The 26579-nt window shown below is 46.0% G+C and overlaps 1 protein-coding gene across 3 annotated transcripts in view; it reads right to left on the bottom strand.

Annotated features, from left to right (window-relative positions):
* The window catches only part of CFAP251 (cilia and flagella associated protein 251), a 69180-nt gene that overhangs the window by 21765 nt on the left and 20836 nt on the right, over window positions 1-26579 (bottom strand). For all 3 annotated transcript variants that reach the window (XM_058691326.1, XM_058691324.1, XM_058691325.1), the window contains 12 exons: window positions 24448-24525; window positions 22885-22935; window positions 20276-20490; window positions 18012-18206; window positions 17031-17281; window positions 16532-16683; window positions 14773-14946; window positions 13397-13581; window positions 6735-6849; window positions 5733-5896; window positions 1092-1182; window positions 739-882 (listed from right to left, as the gene is read on the bottom strand). In XM_058691326.1, coding sequence (XP_058547309.1) covers window positions 739-882; window positions 1092-1182; window positions 5733-5896; window positions 6735-6849; window positions 13397-13581; window positions 14773-14946; window positions 16532-16683; window positions 17031-17281; window positions 18012-18206; window positions 20276-20490; window positions 22885-22935; window positions 24448-24525 — 1815 coding nt within the window. The remainder of the gene's footprint in view (window positions 1-738; window positions 883-1091; window positions 1183-5732; window positions 5897-6734; window positions 6850-13396; window positions 13582-14772; window positions 14947-16531; window positions 16684-17030; window positions 17282-18011; window positions 18207-20275; window positions 20491-22884; window positions 22936-24447; window positions 24526-26579) is intronic.

Raw genomic sequence — 26579 nt, 5'->3', positions numbered from 1 at the left:
ATTTTTTTTTTTTTAATGTTTATTTACTTTAGAGAGAGAGAAGGGGGGAGGATCCAAAGCTGGCTCTGTGCAGGGCTCAAATTCACAAACCGTGAGATCATGACCTGGGCCGGAGTCGGAGGCTTAACCGACTGGGCCGCCCAGGTGCCCCAAACTTTCTACAATGAGAATGTGTTAACACCTCAAGTCTGAGAGAAAACCCAGTCAGTTGCATCGTAACCACGGTTTCTAAGGGAAGCACTCTCCCTCGAGAGCTTCTGGTCCCTTGCGGCCGGGCGTGTTGTGTGAGGTCATGAGGAATGACTGTGTCTCCTGAGCCCACAGCACAGGATGAGCACCCACCTCCCAGAGGCGCCCCATTCACACAGGCCAGGTTAACAGCAACTACAAAGTGAAGGTCATCCCAATAACGGAGCTTTTCCTATGTGCCTGGCCCTGTGCTGAGTGCTTTGTGGGCATATCTCGGGCACCATCTCCTTGAACTCATCAGGGGCCAGTCTAATTCCAAAACCCAGGCTCTTACTGGCATCAAACTGTGGTAAGGAAGAAGTCTTTAAGGAATATCTTTATGTTAAGTCTGTTTCTAAGGAGAGTGTCTGGGATGCCCACAACCTTCTTTTTGATCCATTTACGTAAGAATAATGTTAAATTTTTACTTTTGACCTATAATTGTTGCTCCCAGAGGTCGTTTTCATGAATAACATGTCCCACTGCTGCTCTTGTTTTCGTTCCGCCTACCTTTTCTTCCGAGGGGTAAAAGCCAACTGCTCTCATGACAAAAGGAAGCTCCGACAGGCAAATGTGTTCCGACACCTTTCTGGTCTCCATTGTATCAATTCCTTGACTACGGAGCTGAGAATAGTAAAAATAGTCTTCCAGCTCCTATGTGCAAATACAATGAAACACAACACACATTTTGGCTCAAGTCTGCAGCATCCATTAGGACTTCAAGGACATTTTCTAGAAAGTACATTCTGAGCTCAGTGGGGAAAAGAGCTTTGGGAAAAAGGCAAGAAGGTTCATCCCGGGCTCATTTGTTTCACAAACTTAACTAGATGTTACCAGGAAGTGTTTACTCTGAGGACAATTACCCTGTAGAATTTTCCTTCCCTGCCACCAGCCACCAGACCGTAGAACGGGGTCAAGTCTTCACCCCCGAGAGAAACTGCAGCCTCCAGAGCACTAGAACGGTGACAGAAACATCGCTGTTAGGGAGCGCTCGCGCCTGAGCACTGGCCAGCCCGAGTCCCGCTGGCACTGCGGACCTCGGCAGGGTGTCACGATGCCCGTACAAGTAGGGTCTCTGTAAACTTGTCAGGAAAATCCCTTCTGAAATGAAGCCAAAAACGAAAAATTCAATTTCAATGTGGAACCTGGTGGTACAGGGTACCTGCCTTAACGGTAGTGATGTTCTCTCGCCGATGACAGGGCAGGCGCTTGGCAATTTGTGGGCAATCTTTGGGGAGCACGGCTCCTCCCCTGAGGGAGGCAGGGAGGGGGGGGAGGGAGGGAGGACCCCTGTGCACTGAAACCACAGTGCTCCCCAGTGGAACCGCGTCCCTCGTGAGATCTGTGTGACCAGAGCCAAAAACGGGGTAAGTGCAGGTACGCTGCCAACACTAATTGCTTCCATAAAAACTCGGGAGGCCACAAGGGACCCATGCCAGTCAGATAAAAATAACCCTCTGCTCTCTAACATGGGGTCAGGTTTTCTAAAAATAGGCACCGTAAATGGTAAGAAAACCTACTTTTGTGTGTGAGACTGACTCTGCCCCGCACGAAATACACGTAATAGGAAATCATTGTAATAGTCCGCTAACTGGATTTCTGCTAATCAGGCCGTTAGCCTCTTCGTGGAGCTGTTAAAACACACTTCGGTGCAGACCACGGCAGGGAAGTGGTTAAGTATCCAGAATCTGGAGTCAGAGGGACACGCGTTGAGTCCTGGCTCTGCCACTCGCAAGCAGTGTGGTCACGGGTCAGCGACAGCCTCCCTGGGCCCCAGTTTCCTCATCTATGAAATGGGAATAGTCACAGGTCTGCCTCACAGGGTTGTTTCGAAAATAAAGTGAAGGCGCATAAAGGGTTTGACACGAAGCCCTTTGTTTTCCTCCGTGATGAGTGTTTGTTAGGTGTGGCGTTGAATCAGAAAGACCGGATGTGAATCCCAGCCCCACCACTTACTCCAGTGCTGGGGGGGAGGGAGGGGTGTCATTTAGCACCCTGGAGCTAGTTTCCAGATATATGGGGGTACCACCGTGGGGACACTGCCAGTCCCTGCCTCCCAGGATGGCTGTGAGCATGAAATCAGACAATGGGTGGAGAGCAGTCAGCACGGGGCCTGGCCCAGCGAAGGCTCAGTACGAGGAGCGATTATTACTGTTGAACTGGGCATCACTATACACCTGCATGGCTCTCCTCTTCAAAGAGTCAGCCACAAAAGCGTGCTGGCCCTCTGTCGGGAGAGCCCGCATAAGCAGGCTGCCTTCGGGTCTGGGGGAGCTGGTGTATTCTCCAGGGGGCCTGAGGCCCCTCTCCGGCAGGGCCCAGGCTTCACCCAGCTCTCAGCTGTGGTATTAGCCATCGAGGCAGGTATCCAGCGGACAGGGCTCCTCCTCTGTGGCCTCCAGGCCTTGTCCAGGCCCAATCCCGACAGGCTCTGTGGGAGACCACTTTTAGCCACGTGGCTCTGGAACGGGGCCAGGTAAAGGCCAGAAGCGACACAGAGGAGCCTGTCCCTACCAGGAGTGTCTGGGAGAGGCTCACAAGAGCTCCGGATTCTCTGGAAACAGCACTCTGGTGGTCAGGACTGTACTATGCACCCTACTTCCTGCCCACCGCTGACTGACCCCAGAGAGCGAGAGGGACAGGACTGGCCTGTCCAAGCAGAGCTGGAGGAAGAGACCCACTCCCTCTGCCGTGAGAGCTCCAGTTTGTGCAATCTGAGGACTGTCAGTGGCCATGTTCACTCCGGGTGACAAAATCCACTTGTGCAGAGAATGAAGCCAGTAGCAGAGCCCCACAGAGAGCAAGCGGCGAGGGCGCCTCGTGCACACGCAGTCCCTGCACCTCGTGCAGCATGGTTACCTGAGATGCCCGTGACCTTCTCATTAGTTCCCCTTTGTGCTTCAGCTGGGTTTCGAATAGTTGCAATAAAAAAAGGGGGTCATTAGGGCACAAAGGGCAAGGAGGCTTATTGCGAACCTACTGTGTGCCGAGCCATACTTCTGGGACATGAGCTCAGTCAGGAGAAGCAGTGAACACTGTAATCAGCACATGGTAAGATTCAGCAAATGCTCCCTAGGGGAGGAGGCAGGAGAGGAACAGCAGCTGTGGTAATCTCTACCCTCAAAACGCTGATGGTATTCCCATTCAACAGATGGAGAAACTGAGACTCAGAAGTTAAGGGACTAGCCTGAGGTCATACAGCAAGCAGGCAGGAAAAGTGGTATGTGAATCTGGGTCTTTCTGCTCTTGTCTGAGCACAGCAGCAGGACCCCAGGTGGCTATGAGGTTAAGCACAAAAGAGCAACGGGGGATTTAAAAACGGGTGCCAGGAGCGCCTGGGTGGCTCAGTCAGTTGAGCGTCCCACTCTTGATTTTGGCTCAGCTCATGATCCCAGGGTCGTGGGATCGAGCTCTGAGTCAGGCTCCACACTGAACATGGAGCCTGGCTTAAGACTCTCTCTCTCTCCCTCTGCCCCACTTCTCCGCTCGCTCTATCTAAACAAACAAACAAACAAACAAAACCATAAAAACCAAATGGGTGCCAAACAAGGGGAGGAAAAAGGTAGCATGCCAGCAAAGTCGGGGCAAAGGCACAGCACAGTATGCGTGGAATGAACCCTAGGAGAAGATGAAAGGAAGGGGTCTGCCCAGGAGAAGGTCAGTGTGCTGCAGTGATCGTATTTGGGCCCAGAAGCACCCTGATTACAATCATGGGAACGTGAGCGGACTTAACATCTGTACTTCACCCTACGACTCACCGTCGTTAGACCAGCAGGGAATTTTGTTTGTTTATTTGTTTAGCGTTGTTACATTTCTTCCCATTAGTGGAGCACTGAACATATTAAGACACCAGAAACAGCAATGAAGTGCTAATTAGCTTATAATGATCCTTTGTCCCCACAACAGATTAAATTGAAATTCTCGGAAGCCTGGACTCTGGCCAGGCACCGGGAAGCCATTGCAAAGCGGGTGCCGTTTTTCACCCTTTAATCTCTACCATGATTATCGAGAAGAAGACAAAAAGGAAAAGGTGTGTGTGTGTGGGGGGGGGGGGGGGCGGGATTCTGTTCTCTCAGCAGGGTGTGGCTCGCCTCCACTGTTCCAGGGACTGGCCACACACTCAGGAAGTGCTTTTCAATGTGAGAGCTCACCTCCAGCTTCGGAATTCCCAAATTCCCACGATCTGCTCTTAGGTGAAGGCAGAGGTGAAGGTCAGAGTGACAACTGCAGTCTGAAGCCAGCGAGGATCCAGAGCAGACTTACCTGGCGAGTTTTGCTTATATTCAGGTTAAGGGAAGAAGCTTCGATGTCTGCCATAAAAGAAAGATGTACGCTTGGCAGATGACAGGGGGTACACTTTCACTGGGAGCCAGGAATCGAAGGAAGGTAGGATTCTTTAAGAGGGAAGGTGCCGCTGAGCTGTCTATACCCAGCTCTTCAATGGGACGCTGCCGGGCAGGAGGCCATCTGAGAGGCAGGGGCTGGGAGAAGGTGTTGAGGGACGGGCACTGGCTCTGCCCGGTGGCAGCTCAGTGAATCGGGGTAGATGAGAGGATTACTGTAGTACTTGCCCCCCTTTTCGGGAAAGCTCTTTAATAAGACCTTCACAAGGAAGAACAGAAGAGAGGAAATAATGTACCGAGCCCTTAGCTCTGTGCTAGATGCCTTCCCTATATTAACCTACTCAGTCCTTCTTACAAGGATCCTATTAAAGTCCCTATCATTACCCTCCTTCCCCCCACCGTTTCACAGACAAGGAATCTGAAGATCAGAGATGGTAAGAAGCATGCCCTGGGTGTCACAGCCAGCAGAAAGGAGGCTCCACATCCAAACCCATGTCTCTTGGGCCTCCAGGTGCGGGTACTGTCTGATCCTCAACCCGGACTTTTCCAGCCTCGCCCAAGGTAGAGCGTCTCAGCTCAGGGCAGGCGGGTGTGAAGAGCAGAGTGGACACACATGTTTCAAATCAGACTCCTCCTATTTCTGTTACACACACTTGGGAGATTTGAGCAAGATCTTTGTAGCTGGTGCGAGTCTGCAGATGACAGAGTGGGAAGTATTTCAGGGGCCACACCGAACAAAGTGGAATCACGCTGCCTTCGCTGCAAATAGTAGCGAATAGTAACCTTTTATCCGCACATCGGTATGGACAGATGTCATGGGAGGAACCTGAACGCCAGGCCTGTAGGGGGTTAACACCCGTCTGCTGTTACTAGTTAAGGAAAGAGGGTCTGGGGGCACCTGGGTGGCTCAGTCGGTTGAGTATCCGACTTCGGCTCAGGTCATGATCTCGTGGTTCATGGGTTCGAGCCCTGCGTCGGGCTCTGTGCTAACGGATCCCGGAGGCTGCTTCAGATTCTGTGTCTCCCTCTCTCTCTGTCCCTCCCATGCTCGCTCTCTCTCTCTCTCTCTCTCTCTCTCTCAAAAATTAATAAACATTAAGAAAAAGGCGGCTACACTTGACACCTTCTTTGTGGGGGTAGGGTTCTTGCCTCAACACATACCTTAAGTTGATTTCCCATTGCACCACCGATCGATCATGTCCTCCTGCCGTGAAGGCATAGCAGCCGTCATAGGAAACGGTCATTCCAGCCACCCCGCTTGGGTGGCATACAATAGCAGATGTCTTATGTGGATTGCCATCAACGGGTAAGATCTGAAGTCCAACCTAGGGAGGAATATGTAATTGGAAATTCAGATTCAGACAACTGGGGCCTGGGCTAGGACCTCGCACATTCACGTGTTACCTCCGGTTCTGTTTACTGGAAGGACGTGTGCATCTGGAGCTACCCCACACATTTCACGTGGCCAGGGGCTCACATACACTGACCCCTGTGGGGCGTTCCCTTAGGGGAGAGATGCCAGGCCCCGGTAGAGACACAGGAAGGATTTCACTGGTCTTCAGAGTCAGATATCCAAGGTTTTCCAGAATAATTCTGGAATCCCATGATTTTACGCTTTTCAATAGGTTACTTATTTAAAAAAATTTTTTTGAAATATTTATTTACTTATGGGAGAGACAGAATGCGAGTGGGTTAGGGGCAGAGAGAGGGAGACACAGAATCCGAAGCAGGCTCCTGGCCCCGAGCTGTCAGCACCGAGCCCGACGCGGGGCTCGAACCCACAGGCCGTGAGATCATGACCTGAGCCGAAGCCAGACGCTCAACTGACTGAGCTACCCAGGCACCCCTAGATTATTTATTAAATGTAGGACTAAGTGCAATGAGTTTGCATGTCTTTATAAGTTTTTTCCATGTAATTAAATCAGAAAGAAAAAATCCTTTGGTGACAACGTGTCTTCATGGGAGTACAGAAAATATAGTTAACTCCGCTCAAAAATGCCTCCTAAGACCCATTTCCACTCATTTATGGCAAATTTCAGTAGCACTGTGGACCGGGACAGAAGTCAGGGGCTGGGCTATCCTAGAGTCTGATCCTACTTGGGGCTGACTGCCACTCAAAACCCACAGAGTCATCTCACAGAGGCAGAGAGCAGAGGCTCATACCTTGTCTCTGTTAATAAACACCATGTAGCGTTTCTGCAGTTCCAAGGTGCTCTTCACTGGGAGGATTTGTACCTGTTCAATGGAAGAACCGTAAACTGGCCCAAGAAGCGTCTTTCTGCATGAGAAAAAAAAAAAAAAAAAGAAACATTTTTTTTTTAATTCCACAAATCTGAATGCAGTTTTCCTGACTAGCTACATTTCATGATGCTGTATACATTTTAAATTCTGAATTTCCTGACCTGTCACTTGGCTAAGAACCTCGCTCTCAACTGCGGCTAACAGCTGCCATAAATAAGGGGCACAGCCTCAAACGGTAAATGCTCCAGGAAAGTCAGACTGTGAAGGATGCTTTCTGCGTGGAGGTTCTGACTTTCCTTCCTGACGGCTGAGTGAAGGGAACATTACGCCTCGAGAATGTGTACGGGAACAGGGGATGTGAAAAAGGCGGTGAACGAGTGGCACGCGTGGGCAGGAAGCAGGAAAACACCCCTTCCTCAGTGGTCGGCCAAGAGATTAGATGACGTGATACCTGTTGCTACAGACGCCTGACACGCGGGTCCAAGTGCAACACACAGACTTCCGAAAAAACTGTCTGTGACTCAGACTGTAATGAATTGTACCTCCACAATGGTCAGACTTCTTTAACTCAGACTCTGTTAGGAATCTGATCTGAGGCAAGGAAGTGACGGGATGTTACCCTGAGCCCGGAGCAGGACATTTCCTGAAGCTGGAAAATGGTAGCTTCAGGACTCTGGCTCACACAGGCATCTTCTGAGGCCTAGGAGGAGTCCTGATGTGTTTTAGTCTTAATTATATACCCCCCCCTTTTTTTTTTTTCAACGTTTTTTATTTATTTTTTTTTTTATTTTTGGGACAGAGAGAGACAGAGCATGAACGGGGGAGGGTCAGAGAGAGAGGGAGACACAGAATCGGAAACAGGCTCCGAGCCATCAGCCCAGAGCCTGACGCGGGGCTCGAACTCACGGACCGCGAGATCGTGACCCGGCTGAAGTCGGACGCTTAACCGACTGCACCACCCAGGCGCCCCTACCCCCCTTTTTTTTAACAGTGCCCACAAATCCGAACACACTTCATACCCCACAAAACCTGGATCTGTCCCTGTGAGGCGAGTAGCTATTACAATCTTATTATAAGTCCCTTGTTGTTTGGATGTGTTTTCTCCCTGTGTCCCCTGTCCCCAGCCCATGTCTAGTGGGGACAGTACATACTCCACATACGTGCACTGAACAAACAGAGTACAAATCCATTAAACAGCCTTTTTTAAGGACCTTCTGTGCCAGGCACTGTGTGAGGTGCTCGGACCCAGACGTGAGCTCACAGCCTGGCAGGGACGACAGGCACGGGAGCACCGTGAGGGCAGAGACATGGGAACAGGCAGGTTCAGGGCTCAGAGACAGCTCTGAGGAAGGAGACCTGTGAGCTGGGTGTGCAATGGTGAGTTGGAAAGGTGGAGAAGAATATGGAGGTGACAGAACAGGCAGTGAAAACAGGGGGTGCAAGTGCATGGAAGATGGACTGTTGGTGGAAAACTGCGGAAGGAAAATTTAAGGGGGAAGGAGTGGGAGGTGGAGGGCGGTGAGCTGAGCAGGGGAGCAGGGGCCAGTTGTGAGGGCAGATGCTGGCCGGGCTGCAGGATGCTGCAGGGGGCGGGGGTGGGGGGGGATCAGGTTGGATGATCCACGGTCAGGTTCATACACATGGAGACTTAGGTGAAATGTCAGAAATGCTAAACAGCCACCTGAGGGACCACACGTTGGTTAGCCACAAGTCACCCTGTGTGGGGATGTCCGAGGACCTTCCCCAAGTATCCCTGAGTGGACAGAGGCGGGGAGACCATGGCTAAGAGAAGACTGATTTGAATCCCACGTGGAGGACTTGGGGCTGTCACACACCACTGGTGGGAACGTGAGTGGGTGGCACTGTTTGGTAACCAGTCTGGCAGCTCCTCATCATGGTTAAACAGTTACTATGTGACCTGGCAGTTCTACTCCCAGGTCTCTACCCAAGAGAAACGGGACATGTACCTGCATGGAAACCTACACACAAATGTTCATAAGAGCCCAACACAGAGACAACACCGATGTCCACCAACAGGTGAATGAATAGACAGATGAGGTAGACATTTTTTTTATGTTTATTTATTTTTGAAAGAGAGACAGAGCGTGAGCAGGGGAGGGTCAGAGAGAGATGGAGACAGAATTGGAAACAGGCTCCAGGCTCTGAGCTGTCAGCACAGAGCCTAATGCAGGGCTCGAGCTCACGAACTAACTGTGAGATCATGACCTGAGCCGGAGTCAGGCACTTAACCGACTGAGCCACCCAGGTGCCCCCAAATGGGATACATCTATAAAATGGAGTATTATTCAGCCATAAAAATGAACACTGAAACATGCCACACCACAGATGAACCCTGAAAACAGGATGCTGAGTGAAAGAAGCCAGACACAAAACATCACACAGGTATAAGTCCATACACACGAAATATCCAGAATAGATAAATGCACAGAGACAGATGCAGATTGGTGGCTGTCAGGAGTGGGGCAGGAGTTGGGGAAGGAAGGAAGGAGGGTATGGGGGATGGCTGCTAATGGGTGCAGGGTTTGTTTCCGGGGTGATGAAAATGCTCTTGGATTAGACAGTGGTGATGATTGCACAACTTTGTAAATATAGTAAAAACCACTGAAAAGGGGTAAATTTTATGATATGTAAAACGTATCTTGATTTAAATTATAAGTAAGCAAAAAAAAAAAAAAAGTCGAACTATTCAGCCTCCCGATGCTTCCACTTCCTCAACAGTAAATGGGGACAATGACAATGACAGCACCTGCCCCAGGAGTCAGTGGTAAACATTAAGTAGGTTAATATACATAAAGCACTTGGAACAATTTCTGGCACATAGTAGGAGCCAGACAATTTAACTGTCACCATTGTTAAGCATATCTGACAATTTCATAAAGTTAGCATCTTTTGCTTCTAATTAAAAAAGTATTGAGGCGCCTGGGTGGCGCAGTCGGTTAAGCGTCTGACTTCAGCCAGGTCACGATCTCGCGGTCCGTGAGTTCGAGCCCCGCGTCAGGCTCTGGGCTGACGGCTCGGAGCCTGGAGCCTGTTTCCGATTCTGTGTCTCCCTCTCTCTGCCCCTCCCCCGTTCATGCTCTGTCTCTCTCTGTCCCAAAAATAAATAAAAAATGTTGAAAAAAAAAATTAAAAAAAAAAAGTATTACATATTCATTGTAAACAATTTCACACATTTAGACATGCATAAGATAGTCTACCTAGACCCCCACATTGCTGCACTCTTTCATCCCGAGATAATTGTGGGTAACAGTCTGGTGTCTGAGACTTGAGAATTTCTTTTATGTATTCTAACCTATATAATTATAATTTTATGTGAAAATTATATAAATTATGGAAACACCATTGTATATGAAAATATAGTATGTCATAGGGATAGTTGCATGATACTACACAGAAAGCTGATTTTTTTTTTCTTTCTTTTTTTTAAGTAGGCTTCATACCTAGCACAGAGCTCAGTGTGGGGCTTGAACTCACGACCCTGAGCTCAAGACCTGAGCTGATCAAGACAAATGCTTAACCCAGCCACCCAGATGCCCCTCTTTTTTTCTTTTCTACAAGCAGTATCATGTTTCAGCGTAGTAACAAGCCATCATTTAACCAATCCCCTATTAATGGACATCTGGATTGTTTCCACTTTTGAAAATATTTTCAAACAAGACATCCTTTTACTTATGTCTTGGCATAATGGGTGAGGACGTCTGTGGGCTACATTCCTAGACATCAGACAACATGATGCAAATTAACAGCGGGCAACAATTGCTCTCCCAACGGATGCCCCAGTTTCCACATCTCCCCAGCAGGCAGAGAGTGCCCACCCCCCTACACCTTTGCCAACACTGTGCACTGTTGGTCAACTTTACCTTTGCTAATCTGGTTCGTGAAAAATGATGTCTTGCTTTCATTTACATCTTTGATACACTAGTGAACATCTGCTCATAGGTTTATTGGTCTTTTTCTGCGAACTGCCTTTTTAAGGTCTAGATATTTTTTAATGCATTTTAAAATTGTTTTGGATTTATCATGAAAAGGCACTTCTTACCCAAGTAAGTGTGGTTATGAGGCCTTATTATTCCTACAACTTAAAAGATGCTTTATGCAAAGGGCTTTACTTTGGAGTGATGGAGATGTTTTGGAATTAGATACAGGTGGTTGTTGTATGACATTGTGAATGCATTAAATGCCAGTGAATTGTTCACGTTAAAATGGTTAGTTTCGAGGTGCCTAGGTGGCTCAGTCAGTTAAGCATCTGACTTTGGCTCATGTCATGATCTCACAGTTCGTGAGTTCAAGCCCCATGTTGGGCTCCACGTTGATGGCTCGGAACCTGGAGCCTGCTTTGGATTCTCTGTCTCCCTTTCTCTCTCTGCCCCTCCCCGGCTCACTCTCTCTCTCTCTCTCTTTCAAAAATAAACAAACATTAACAAAATTAAAAAATAAAATGGTTAGTTTTTATGTTTTTTTAAATGTTTATTTTTTTGAGAGAGAGACAGAGCTGAAGTCAGACACTCAACCGATTGAGCCACCCAGGTGACCCTAGTTTTTATGTTTTGTGTTATTGAATTTCACTTCGATAAATTATTTTTTAAGGGACACCTGGGTGGCTCAGTTGGTTAAATGTCCAACTCTTGATTTCAGGTCAGGTCATGGTCTTGGGGTCATGAGATCAAGCCCCACTTTGGACTCCACGCTCAGCATGGAGCCTGCCTGACATTCTCTCTCTCTCTCCTCTCCCCCTCCCCTGCTCAGGCTGTCTCTCTGAAAAAAATAGTAAAAGATGTTTTATGAAAAGAAATTTTTAAATAAAAATAAAAAGATGCCTTATGCTAATTTCCAACTGATTATCAATGGCAGAAACTCCTCTAACTGTGTGGCTCTAAGTCTCTGCTTAGTAACTCTTAGCAGGAACTTCGAGCCTGGGGGCCCTCCATGCCCAATCTATCTGCTTGGCAAAGTCAGATTTTCTCAGGACTTGCATATCTATGGGATAGTCCATGTCCAAAAGGTTTGTTTCCATTAAAGATGATGTATGAAGATTCCAGGATCGTCCTAAAATTCTTTTGCCATGTATCTTTCAAATGTCTCCTTCCCAGTGTTTTAACATTAAAAAAAAGTTGTGCTGGATTTCTCTCCTATTCATGCCACATGACATAGCATTTCTCAGTCATTTTTCCTTGTACCCTTCTGGAAACAAATGTTTAAAAAAGGAAGAAGAAGAAGAATATGAGGGTGATCCTTTGAGGACCTATCTTACTGAGAAACATTTCAAAACGATGATCTTCCTCAAGCATAGGACCAGCTGCTATTGGCCAGTTTTCTCACTTCTTTCTCCCAGGTGAGGTCACTAATGAGTTCTCACCTCTGTGTTTCTCCAGCCTCCATGGCTCTGATCTTGCCAGCCATACCACAAGGCAGCCAAACCCCAGGCAGAGAGGGGATGCACCCAAAGCAAGGGCTGCCCCGGCACTCAGTGGTGTGAAGTAGAGGACAGAGTCAGAACAAGGTTCAAGGATTAAGTCTCATCCTGTCCTGAGCAGCAATTTCTGTTGCATGTCAGAACCTCAGTGGGATAATACTTGGGAGCGTTGTTGAAGAAGAGTGCAGAGCCCTGGTGCAGGGACGGTGCACCATAATCTGTATCTCTCAGGAGGAGCAAACCCTGGGGGCCGGGCCTAGCAGCACAAGCGCCAAGCACAGATGTAGACCTACTTCAGGATGGAGAGGCTGCTGCTCTGAAAGGCTCAGCTTTGAAGATGCCCTGGGCTTGGTCCTTTGGCCGCTCCTCTATACACTTTTCCCTTCTGGAATCTTCTCTCATCTCATGGCTTTAAAGCACCATGTGCTCCTGACCTCAAACATGGACCCGGCCCAGAACTCCCACGAACTCCACTCCCCCTCCAAGATGCAAATTCCATGGTGGCAGGAACAATGCTGTTTGCATCCCCACCTTCAGCACCTCGGACAGAACCTGGCCCAGGTAGGGGCTGGGTGAATACTGCGGGAACACACGAATGCCATCAGGTAAACTGAAAAACTCCTTTAGGAACCAAGAGTAAGAAAAATTGCACAATTAGGGGCATCTGGCTGGCTCAGTCGGTAGAACATGTGATTCTTGATCTCGGGGTTGTGAGTTTGAGCCCTACGTTGGGTGCAGAGATTACTTAAAAAAAAATAATAAAATCTTTTTTTAAAAATCACACAATTGGTAGTATTCAAGTGAAAATATCTGTTGTTATCCACGAGGGAAGGATAGGAGAGTTTATAAAGCATCAGCAACTTCTCGGGTTCCTTCACAGGGTCTCAGGCACTGAGCTCTGGGTCCCTCATCTCTGTGCAGGGCTGGGCTCAGAAGAGGGCTCTGGATTTGCATCCTGCCTCTGGCAACTTCCCAGCCACGTGACCCTGGATGAGAATTTCTCAACTTTTCCATGCCTTTCTTTCCTCCTCTGCAAAGTGAGTGTGAGTAAAGGTAGCCAAGCTGCTCATGGGTCCACGAGCTGGGACGTGAAATAAGCTGGGGGCTGAGGAACTGATTTCTGCATCAGTGGGAGGCTCCTGCTGCTTACCTGCACATTTTCGTGGTGGAATTAAAAAGTTTCACTTTGTAGCCACTGTTGCAAATGAGCAGGAAGAGTTCCCTGGTGAGTGGTGGGTACCAGACCATACAGGTAGGGTAGTTGCCCTGATCGGTTCGGTGAATGTCCAGGACTTCCAGGTGGTCTTTGGAGCTCTTAAGAAGATTATACTCGATCTGCAGAGGAGCCCAGATGTTCACACATGAGGACTGAGCCAAATGAAGTCAACCCACAGTCTTATTCTGGGGGAAACAACATTGGGCCTCTTAAGAGAAGACTTGCTTAGACCCTTGCTCCTAATAAGCTGCCATTATGGAGCATTCCTTATGAGCAAAGACAGTGAGCTAAGCACCTTAAAAACATGATGCCATTTAACACTCATGACTCCCCTGTCAAGTCGTACCATTGTGCCCATTTTACAGATTAGAAAACCTGTTCAGAGTGGTTCAGTGGCTTGCCCAAGGTCACACAGCTAAGAACTGGTAGGGTGAGAATTCAAATTTAGGTTCCAACTGACTCCAAAACCTGAACTCTCACAGTTATGTTATACTGTCTCCCTTAACATTATCTTGGGAACTCTTTGAGGGTGGGAACTAATTCATATCTAAATCTCAGCGCTTGACCATGATAAATTAGCAGCTTGCTGAATTTCACCCATAGGTAGATTTTGGTGGCCAGGCCAGGATGAATGAATGGATGGGTGGCCATAATAAAGGAGACAAAGGGATGGCGGAAAGGGAGGGAGCGAGGAAGGAAGTTAAGATGGACAGAAACAGAACTTCTTTGACTCACGATGGGGTTACATCCCAATAAACCTATCGTAAGTCAAAAATGCATTTAACACACCTACCCTAGGGAACACCGCAGCCTAGCCTGGCCCGCCTCAGAACACGGACATGAGCCTCCAGTTGGGCACAGTCATCCACCACAAAGCCTGTTTTATAATGAGGTGTTGACTATTGCATGTAATTTACTGAATCCTGTACTAAAAGTGACAAATGTAACAGCCGTGTGGGTGCAGGTGGCTGTCCGTGTACCACCCGTTGACCCTCCCGACCGTGTGGCTGACTGGGAGCTGCTGCGGCCTCTGTCCAGCATCGCGGGAGAGGATGGGGCCACAGGTCGCTAGCCTGGGACAGGATCCAGATTCAACCTTTCAAACACAGCTTCTACTGAAGGAGCATTGCTTTTGCACATCCTTGAGACCAAGCATCGACCCAGAGATGTTTATGCTGCTATGTTATGCTGTACACTCATTTTCTCCAACATGGACTGTGGGCCCAGTGCTATACCAGATGCCAGGGACACAACAAGAATGAAATACACACAGTCCCAGTGGTGAGATAAACGGACACTGAACGGCTTACCAAGAGCCTGTCTTTCCCGAGGCTCAGCAGTCTCGGCTCATTGCTGTCCAGATGAACCCCAAACAGGAGACTGCAAATGCTTTTGCGATGAGAACGAAGTCTTGCCAGATATTCCCAGACCCTGTGTCCATTTCTGACTACCACCACATAAACAGACACAGTAAAACGTACATCCTGAATAGGAGCAAAAGAGTACAAGTCATTCCTTGCTAGGTCTTGTAACTTGAAAATCATCATCATGTTTTTCATACTAATGTTGCCGTTAGAATATTTTATCCAAGAGGCACCCGGGTGGCTCAGTCGGTTGAGCATTCAACTCTTGATTTGAGCTCAGGTCATGATCCTAGGGTTGTGAGATCAAGCCCTATGTCAGGCTCTGTGATGACAGCATGGAACCTGCTTGAGATTCTCTCTTTCTTTCTCCCTCTGCCCACCCCCCACTCTTGTCTGTGCTGTATCTCTAAAACAATAAAAAGAATAATAAAGAAGACTATTTTATCCAAAAATAAATTTTAGTCTATCAGAGCAAGTAATAAAATAACACCCATTTGGGGTGCCTGGGTGGCTCAGTCAGTTGAGCGTCCAACTTCAGCTCAGGTCATGATCTCGCAGTTCGTGAGTTCAAGCCCCGCGTCGGGCTCTGTGCTGACAGCTCAGAGCCTGGAGCCTGCTTCAGATTCTGTGTCTCCCTCTCTCTGCCCCTTCCCCACTCATGCTCTGTCCCTCTCTATCTCTCAAAAATGAATAAACGTTAAATTTAAAAAAACAACAACAATACCCATTTTACAGAGGAACATATTAAGGTTAACAGTAGATAACCCACAAAGGTAATTGTCGGGGAGGGAGACACTGACACTGTGGCCTTACCCTTCTTTCTGGTCCCCACCTCTTTCTATGTGGAAAAATGAAACCCTGACTCTTTTGCCTTTGTCCTCCCTTCTCTGTATCCAGCTACACAAAACTTAAAAGATGTAAGTTCTAAACAGTATCATGGCTGAGAGTGAACTGGGTAGGAGAGTGTGTGAGAGCAGCCTGAGGGAAGGGGGCACCAAAGTCAGGTGCTGCAGGGGTGCGGAGGCTCAGCTTAGGGCCTGTACAGGCAGGACCAGAGGAGGAGCCGGGCACAGAGGCAGGGGTGGGAGAGCATCGGGGACATGGTGGCTCTTACTCCTCACCCCACATCAAGGCAAGACTTGCGCATTGCAGACCAGGAGAGCTGGCAGGAAGGGAGAGGTTAAAGGTCTCAGAAAATCTTTACTGAGCTTAAGAGCCCTATTCACAGAGGGAAGGAACAGAATCCAAAACACCAGGGAAGACTGTGCTTTGAGATGAATGAGAATGTCATCTTGTCAAAAATCAAAGAGAAAGATGAAAGGATGGATGCCGAGAAAGGGGTCCAGAAACCAACACACCAAAATGAGCTGTCAGGATGGCCAAATCCCAGTCCGCAGGTCCTGAGGCCCGGTCTCGTTTTCGAGCGAGAGTCTCCCCCACCCCCTTTACAGCGGCTTTGTGGAGATACAGTTCACACTCCACACAATTCACACCTTTAAAGTGTGCAACTCCATGGTTTTTAGTGTACTCACAGAGCTCTGCCCCATGCCACAATTTTAGAGCATTTACATGACCCCTCAAAGAACCCCGAACCCATCAGCAGTCACTCGCCAGCGATCCCCGCCCACCCCGCCCAGTCCCCTCTCCCTTTTGGTCGTAAACAAGGCTGCTAGACCACTGGATGGCACACAGTGGAAACACTTACAGCAGTTGCCATGTACTGGGAGTCATGCGAGAAGCTGACGTGAGTCACGCTGGTTCTGGAATATTTGAAAGGCTCCGGGGTTTGGTTTTCTAAGGACATTGCATCGAGGATGTAAACTGTCCCTTCGGTGAAGCCAGCTCCAAGAAGGACTCCTGAAATCACAGGCCAGAGAACAATGCTGGAAAAGGACTTCACTCATTCAAGAAACATGGGACTCCGGGCCAGGCCTTGTTCTAGGTGCTGAGGAGACAGCAATGAACATGACGGACAAGGACCCTGGACGGAGAAATAGACTGCAAAGCAGGAGTCTCTGGGATGAGTGCTCAGAGACTACTAGGCACCGAACGCTGCAGGGCCCAGAGGGACAAGGTGCGTCATCTGGCCTGCTGGGGGGAGTGCGGTCAAGGTGAACTTCCTGGAGCTGTTACAGCCAAGGGCTGCAGCCATTTGGGTCTGTTTTTGAGTTGGAGGCTAAGACAGGCTGATGAAATGAAAATACCTTCAGGGTTATAGGTTAGACTCTGGATGCCAAGCCCCTTCTCAAAGACCCTGCTGAAAAGGTATTTTTTCGTTTCATAATCCCACACTTTGATCATCCCACAGAAACTCCCAATGGCGAGGAGGGGTCGATATGGGTGGCAGGAGATGGCACAGATGGCATCCTTGGGCTCCACGAATAACTTCTCAAGTTTGGTCCCGTCCGTCGTTAAGTGGTACACTGTAGCGTCAGATGTTCCGATGATAAGATTCCTGTTTGCCAGGGAGAGACCAGACACTATCAGCGTTTGCAGGGAACGGGGCACGCCAGCTATTCTGCTTCTGATTGCACACGAAACGCCTCTGTCGTCTGTAATTTAGTGACATTATTAACCCACCATCTCCAAAAATATACTACCAATACCCAACAGCCTCCATTTGCAAGTGAAAAAGCCCACATTTCTACATGTAAATTGAGTCATTAAGTATGCAGATGGACAGTCAGTTGTACAATTAGCTAATCTGCACATGCAAATATTCATTTGTGTATGCAAATATGGAGTTTGGTGCACACATACAGATGTGCCTGCAAATACGGCAAGGGTAATTAAGCAGACTCGCACATAATTCAGTCTCGAAATGTTATGGCTATTAATTATCAAATGCCTTTAACCGCAGCGCTAGGGCAAACTCGGCCTGGAGAAAAGACACCAAGCTACAGCGAGGGACTCCAAACACAACAGCGATTAGAACTCAGGGATAAGCCCTGTCCAGCTTCCAGTCGCTGAAGAGTCTTAATACGAAAATAATGCCTCATCTTAAAAAATGATTAAATAGGGATGATAATCAGCCTTGGAGATCCATCTTCGAGCCCTGCAAAGGACTGAGCGATCCTGTTCTATCACATATGCTAGGAACAAGGTGAACATTCCACCGCATGCCAACTATAAGACATCAATCATTTTTTTGGCCACTCAAATGACTAGATTCATTAACAACTTACCTTACGATAAAAAGGTCACCTTTTAAAGTGCAGTCTGGAGGATAGTTTGATTTTTCGGTAGGCGGAGCTGCTGGGGTCTTTGAAAAGGACAGGGTCCTTATGGAGCTCAGTTTGAAGTGGCTGTACCAGTTAACAATGGACAGGGTGCGATCGTAGAACTTAATGTTACCTCTAATATCACCTGTGACAATATAGCTGAAATGGAGAAAAACGTGAGTTTGCTAGCTAACTGTAGTAAGGACCAGATATCTATTGAACAGCTAATCATATGTCAGGCTCCAGACTCTGGGAATTGTAAAAACTTGACTTCATACTACCATCCAAGGCTGATTTTACTGTTATTCCACTTTACATCCAGGAAACTCAGGCTCAGAGAAGTTGAGAAATTTGCTCAAGGCCTGGGTTTGCCAGATTTAGCAAATAGAAATGGAGGTTGCCCAATTAAATTTGAATTTCAGTTAAACAATGAGTAATCTTCTAGCTTAAGTATATCCCAAGTAACGTACGGGACATACTTATACAAGGCAACTTTATCAGGCCCTGTGGCTAGACTATGCAGGTGTACCTAATGCAAAATCTGTGCTCTTGCTTTACTCTCCCTGCCTTCCCAGATCAGCCATGTGCAGTGGCAATGGGCAGTGATTTACATTCTCTGCTGTGAAACCGTCTACCAGCCCTCCGATATCACCCAGCCTGGCAATAGGACACAAGCTGCTTTACAAGAAGGCACTGTTGTTAGAGCCATCGTAAAACCCTGTCCAGTCATCACAGCCAAAGGCAGTGCCGCGTGACAAAATGGCTTTTATTTCCAGTCCTCAGATCCATTCCAAATGGGCTTTTTTTAAAAAAGCCTCTAACGTAATTCTAATTGTTGGGGGGGGGGGGACAGGGGGATGAATTTCCTCTCATATATGCAAAGTGATTAAATGAGGTTTCTGATTAATAAGCGAGGCAGGTGGGCAGAGTAATTGGCTAGAACACCTTTCACTGCCCTCTGCTGGACAGAAAAGGCAAAACAAGCCAAGTATTTTCAAGACCTTTCCCTTCATGGGCTCCCTGGTCCCGTCTGGGTTTTATTTAACACGGAGAGAGCGGAACAGAGGCCTGGTCTTCACTGGCCCTAACCCCCAAGTAATTAAAGGTTGGTTCATCAGCAGCAGCAATTCCATCACCGTCTTCTCCACACGACTACTTGAGGACGGCAATTTACATTTCTCTTTGAAAAGCCATGCCAGACCCTCACTGCTCCCTTTATTAAAAGAAATGAAAATGAAAGCAGGGCTTTTGGAAAGCAGATGGCACAGTGGCTCCAATTATATGGGCATGGTCCTTGTCATTTGGCAATTTTCTCCATCACTTTTGGGAACTTCCCTAGCATACTAACTTTTTCACCTAGGGCTCCCTTGTGCCAGACGATGTGTTACAAGTTTTACATGCTTTGTCTCACAAAATCCCCATAAAATCACTCTGAGAGCGATAGTATTGTTATGCCCATTTTACAGATGGAAAAATGGAGGCTCAGCAAAGTCCCTTGCCCAGGGTCCCTCAGCAGGGAACAGATGCACCTAGAATGTGAACCCCTTTCTATCCATAAAGGTCTGTTGTATTTCATCTTTTCATAATGGGTAAGTGTTATTTATTTATTTATTCATTCTGAGAGGGGCGGGGGGAAGAGAACCAGTGGGGAAGGGGCAGAAAGAGGGAGACAGAGGATCTGAAGCAGGCTCTGTGTTGACAAGAGAGAGCCATACATGGGACTTGAATTCACAGACCGTGAGATCATGACCTGAGCCGAAGTCAGGGTCCCTGAGTGGCTCAACCAACTGAGCCACTCAGGGACCCTGGTAAGTGTTACTTTGTAATCAGAAAAAAACCCCAACATAGTTATTCATGTTATTTTCTTAAAATTAAAGTATGTAAAATTTAGGGTGCAAAATAAAGTCTAACTAGTGTGGAAGGAAAAACAAGTTACTTTTTGTTTCACCAACACAAAGGGATTTTTAAAAGTAATATATGCCCATGATTAAAAAAATAATAATAAAAGCAAACCAATTAGTACAAATGAGACTATAAAAAGAGGTGAATCTAACCCCCACCCTGATCCTACTTCTCCATTCTTTTCCTCAGAGGCAACAAACATTCCCAGTTAATAACGAATTTCCCCAGAAATATTCTATGCATATACAAAATACATGTATACATCCAAAAGGGCTTTAAAATACTTTTGTAATCCTTGATAGCTACTTTTTAATTAAGTTAATTACCTATCAACTGTAGTAAGCACAGTGATGCCCTCTTTCTGCAAATGAACCAATTTACAAGGTTTGATATGAGGAAAGTCCAGAGAGGCGGAGGCAGACGATGGGGGGCGGTATATGTCCCAGACAACCAGCTTCCCTTCCATTGTTGCTGAGAGTATTTGTGTTAAATTCAAATGAAAGACTGACTGGGTTAATTTTCCCACGAGCTTGTTGAACGTCTGCATTTCAAAAGACAGATTACAAGTTACCGTTGGTAATAAATATAAAACAAAACATTTATCAATATGACATTTTATAATATTACACTGAAATACAGTAGGAAAAAGATAAAATTTAAACAAAACAATCACTAACAAATCTCTCCCTGGTGGATTGCCGGGGTGCAGGCAGTTCTGAGCCTCTGAAGGTTTGCTCAGAGCCAAGTGAAGGGTTATGTACTGTGCTAATTAAACTGTTTGCTTAAATCAAATGAAAGAGTGGTTAATCACTTGTTTATACCTGTTCAACTTCTCTTACTTTCAGAGTAAGGGGTTTCAGAGACTGATAAAGAGACTAATGTCTGTCGTGAGCATGCTCCAGTTGTAAGATATCATAAAGTAATTATCCCAGTCTCATAATTATAGCCTTTTTTCCCATCAGTAGAAATTAAGTACCATACAGTACAGAAATGCCCCTGACTCCTTATGAAATGTGTGCTACAAAAAATAAGGCACTAGGCCATCTCTCTTAGGCAACATCTTAGAGATGAAGCATAGAAAGAACCCAAAGCAGTGAGTGGAGCCCCACAGTGAATATTTAACAAATGAGTAAATCAAAGAAACTCCACATTTTGTCATGCAAGACAGCATGTCTGCTGCCCGGTTCTCCCAACTACGCAGAGAAGACTCTACGGTTTACCTCTATTGCCCTGAACACAAGAGGGTCAGGAAAACGATAGCTAGTTAAGCAAGGGCATCAAGTTCTTTCTAAGAGCAGCTCTGATTCAATACAAGGCATTTTCATCATTTCAAACTACAGACAATCCTCATTGTGGGTTCTGTATCTGCAACTTCACCTCCTCGCTGAAATTTATTTATAACCCAAATCAATCCTTGTGGGACTTTCGATGATCATTTGCGGACGTGCACATGTGCAGAGAGGCAAAAAAACTGGACTCTCCCTAGGCGCACGTTCTTAGCTGAGGTCAAGCGAGGATGCGCTCTGCCTTACTTCAGCTCTCAAACTGTAAACAAGTGTCCTTTTCGTGGTCTGTTTAGTGCCATGTTGTTTGCAGTTATGAGGTGCTTTTTGTTGGCGATTTCAGTACTTAAACTGGCCCCAAACAAGACACTGAAATGCTGTGTAGCGTTCCTGAGTGCAGGAAGGCTACGATGTGCCTTCCAGGGGACAGACCTGAGTGAGATAATCTTCATTCAGGCATATGTTCCAGAGTTGTCGGTCGTGAGTCAAAGTTAGTGAATCAACATTACATATTAAATATGGTGTCTTTAAACAAAAACATACATAAAACGAAGTTATGCATCTATCTGTTGACGAAAATGTTAATGACCAGAGGCCGGCAGGAACCTAATCGTGTATTTCACCTAGGAGCAATGACTTCGTATTCACTATCTGAGGTCTGCAGAGACTTGATCCAACGTAACTGCCACGAACAATGAGAACTGACTTTATTTTGCGAAAACTTTGATTTATGAAAAAGAGCTTGCAGACAGAATATTCTCTCCTTGTATTCATCCATCTCATATTTTTTTTTTTGGCATGCCCTCTTAAAAAATAAGTTCCTATAAATCATAACAAGAGTGAAGAATGAAAGAAGAAACACCATAAGATGCTCGCCGGGGGCAGGTGACATGGGTGTCAAATGCAGAAAATGCTGTAGGAGACAGGACCCCAGTTCCACCTTGGACGGGACATCTGGAGGCGAGCAGGCAAGACAAACAGTTTCCTCCAACCCCTGCTGCACTGCCTTCCCCCTGGTTCTTAAACCTCCCAATACCCCACATCAGGTTTTATTGCTCTGAAAACTGGGTGGCTTAAAAAGGATCCACTCGTGTTCAACTATTATATCACTCCAAATTAATTTTCATTCTGTGTCTCACACAACACACACACACACACACACACACACACACAAATCTATCGCTGTTTTGGGTATTTTCTCAGGGTAGTCAACTATCATTTCCATAATATTTTATTTTGAACAAAAGTCCATTATTTTCAGCTGGCAATTCAATATGGTGAAGGACCCAAGTAAAAAATTCAAATGAGGGGCGCCTGGGTGGCGCAGTCGGTTAAGCGTCCGACTTCAGCCAGGTCACGATCTCGCGGTCCGTGAGTTCGAGCCCCGCGTCAGGCTCTGGGCTGATGGCTCGGAGCCTGGAGCCTGTTTCCGATTCTGTGTCTCCCTCTCTCTCTGCCCCTCCCCCGTTCATGCTCTGTCTCTCTCTGTCCCAAAAATAAATAAAAAATGTTGAAAAAAAAAAAAAAAATTCAAATGATTTCCCAGTGGTTTAATATCAAGACACCAAGAGTAGCCCAAAGCGACTAAGCTCACACATACATATTTACTCTGCACAAACTCTGACATATAAAAGTGGAACAGGCATACTCACTTTTTCTGTTAAATGTGGGGCACTGTGAGCAAGTATATCTCTCTCTTCACACTATTAAGTACAGAAAAAATAATCACTACTAAAAAAAAAAACCTGGTTTCCAAAAGGAGAATATAACCACAAAATCAAAACAAATGCATCTAAACAGGCTCAGAGCTTTGCAATCTCTATAGATAAGGGAGCCTGCTGCCTCCAGGAACATCTGAAAACATTCTGAAAGAAAAGCAAATGTGTAAAAAAAATGCCACAAATGGTTGTGACTTTAAATGGGAATGAATGCAAATCTGAATTCTACATTTGTAAGGCATTAAAGCTACAATAAATACTGGAAGTAATGACTACCACTGAAAAATCAGTGATTCATTCAATCAGTGTTTTCGTTTTGCATTTTTAACTGAGGTAAAACCCACATAACATAAAATTAACCATTTACCATTTTAAAGTGTATAATTCAGTGACATTTAGTACATTAATAATGCCGTGCAGCCATCACCTCTCCTAGTCCTAGAACACTTTTATCACCCCGAAAGAAAGCCCCCTCTCCATGAAGCAGTCCCACGTGCGGCTCCCGGAGCCCCCAACAACCACCATTCTGCACTTTGTCCCCTGGATTCTCCTGGTCTGGACATTTCATATCAGTGCAATCATACAGTATGTGGTTTGCTGTGTCTGGCTTCCTTCATTTAGCACCATCACCATGCTTTCGAGATTCACCCACATTGCAGCAGGTGTCAGTGCCTCGTTCTTTTTTTATCGCTGAATCATATTCCATTGTATGGATTTGCCACATTGTGTCTGCATTCGTGAGCTGATGGACAGTTGGCTTGCTTCTACCTCTTGGTTATTGCAAATAATGCTGCCCTATGAACATCTGTATGTGAGTATTTGTTGGCTTGCCTGTTTTACATTCTCTTGCATTTAGGAATTCCTGAGTCCTGTGGTAAGTTTATATTTAACTTTCGATGTTTTTTTAATCTCATGATTCCACCCTGTATCAGTATACATATTGCTGATCTGTTTGCTAATTCCTATCTATAAAAACCAAGGTCTTGAAAAACCCCGCATTTTAAACCTGTTAAGTACGTTTAAATAAATATTTGACTCATTACTTTAAAAAATTAAATAAGGGGCGCCTGGGTGGCTCAGTCGGTTGGGCGTCCGACTTCGGCTCAGGTCGTGATCTCGCGGTTCGTGGGTTCGAGCCCTGCGTCAGGCTCTGTGCTGACAGCTCAGAGCCTGGAGCCTGCTTCGGATTCTGTGTCTCCCTCTCTCTGCCCCTTCTCCGCTCATGCTCTGTCTCTGTCTCTCAAAGATGAATAAATGTTAAAAAAAAAATTTTTTTTTTAAATAAATTAAATTAAATTTAAATTATCTGTTTCTGACTTAATACACTAATTTCCAGTGGGGCTAAAATTAAAATTGTAATTACATAAAAAACATTTCAATACATATTTATTGCTTCCTAAGTGGATACTATATTGTTACATTACCAATATATCTGTATTTAGAGAATGAACACATACTTGTCCCATATTTAAGACAAACAAAAATATTTCTACTTACCCACAAATAATATATTGCCTGTGTTTTACTATTGCTCACCAATTCTTTATTATTTGTTGGATTAAAAATAAGGTAGTTCTGAAATATAAAGTATAGAAATATATTACATTACAATAAATTTTCTGTTTCTCTCTGGCTAAACTGTTAAAATTAAATAATATTTTTATTATAATAAATAACTGGATAGGAATATAAAACAGAAAAGACATGGCATTTTGTAAACAACAGGAATATAATCTAAACATCGAGTGTTAAAATTAATGGTCTCAAATGTGTTCCCTTTCTCATTTAGTCTTATTTATTAAAACTCATCATCTGTAAATTGGAACGAGCAAAAGTCGAACAATATTCACTAATAACCTTTACTCTGTGTCCTTTTGGACAAAAACTGCTGCATCCACATTTCTAAATTTGACAAGGCCACAAGGTAACTTGGAATGAATGCCAAATACTGGAAGGAGTTTCTGATTCCTGCCAAGGCAGCGAATAGCAAGGGTTGCCTGGCTCTCTTCCCAAAGAGCCCTGCAGCAACTATGGAAGCGAGGAAACCATGAAATGCAGGAACTAAATCAAATAGCAACAACACGGCTGAAATCCCTCGGGAGACTTAGGCACATGTCCTGCCAGGGTATGTATGTGGAGCGGGGAGGGGCTGGCTGCAACCTGGGGTGAAGGGCTGTAGCCGGTTGCCCTGGAAAACAGGTTCCAGAAACACATCAGGTGCTCAGGGGCACCTGAGCGGGTGGCTCAGTCGGTTGAGCGTCTGACTTCGGCTCAGGTCACGATCTCGCAGTCTGTGAGTTCAAGCCCCACATTGGGCTCTGTGCTGACAGCTCAGAGCCTGGAGCCTGCTTTGGATTCTGTCTCCCTCTCTGTCTGCCCTTCCCCCCCCCCCCAAACATAAACATTAAAAAATTTTTTAATATATTTTTTAAAAATTACAAAAAAACAAAAAAAAGCCAACTGTTGAAAACTAACAGAAAATCATAAAAGCATCCAGACTGGGGCAGGAGGGGAAGGAAAGACACATAGCTTTCAAAGGAAGGAACAATAAGATTGATAGCTGACTTCTCAATAGAAATGGTGTAAGTCTGAAGACAGTGGAATAATATCCTGAGTATTGAAAGAAGATAACTACCAGCCTAAAATCCTATAGTTAGGGAGAACAACCTTCAAAAACAAAGATAATTACCAGAAGAAACGGAAGCATATATCCCTACAAAGACTCGTGCATGAAAGTTCATGCAGCCTTGTTTTCAACAGCTAGAGATAGAAAGAAAACAATGCAAATGTCTTTCAACAGTGAATAGATAAACAAATTGTGTCATATCCACTCAACACACGACTACCATTCAGCATTAACTCAATAAAGGACACAAAGAATAATATAAAGGAATAAACATGTAACAACATGGATGAATCTCAAAAATTAAATTGAGTGAAAGAAGCCGGAGTCCCCCACAAAAAGAGTCCATTCCTGTACAATTCTAGGGTATGGAAACTAATAAAACATTAATAAACAGGAGATAGATGTTGGGAGACAGGTGGAGGGGGAGTTTAAGTTTATTCCCATGCCAATGGGAAGTCACTGAAAGATTTTAAGAGAGGGATATAATTTGTTTGGCTTAAGAACTACTGCTCTGGGGGCGCCTGGATGGCTCAGTGGGCTAAGTGTCCGACTTTGGCTCAGGTCATGATCTCGGGGTTGGTGAGTTCAAGCCCCTCATCAGGCTCTGTGCCGACAGCTCAGAGCCCGGAGCCTGCTTCAGATTCTGTATCTCCCTCTCTCTGCCCCTTCCCCGCTCGTGCTCTGTCTCTGTCTCTCAAAAACAAGTAAATCGTAACGAAAAGGAAAAGAAAAGAAAAGAAAAGAAAAGAAAAGAAAAGAAAAGAAAAGAAAAGAAAAGAAAAGAAAAGCAAAAACTGCCTGCTCTGGCTGCCACAGGAAGGCTGGTAGGAGTGCGTCAAAACCGAACCCAGATCAGATGGGAGGATGTTGTAGTCATGCAGGTGGATGTGATGGCTGTAGAAACAGAGAAGGGAGGCAGGATTTCGGGATGTACCTGGGGGGTACACAGTACTTAAAAGCCATGGCAATGGATGAGAACAGCCGGGAAGAAGGTGTAGCAAGA

The sequence above is a fragment of the Neofelis nebulosa genome, chromosome 11 (assembly GCF_028018385.1).
Source record: "Neofelis nebulosa isolate mNeoNeb1 chromosome 11, mNeoNeb1.pri, whole genome shotgun sequence".
In the NCBI taxonomy this organism is placed as follows: Eukaryota; Metazoa; Chordata; class Mammalia; order Carnivora; family Felidae; genus Neofelis; species Neofelis nebulosa.
This window is presented reverse-complemented; position numbering and strand designations above follow the sequence as displayed.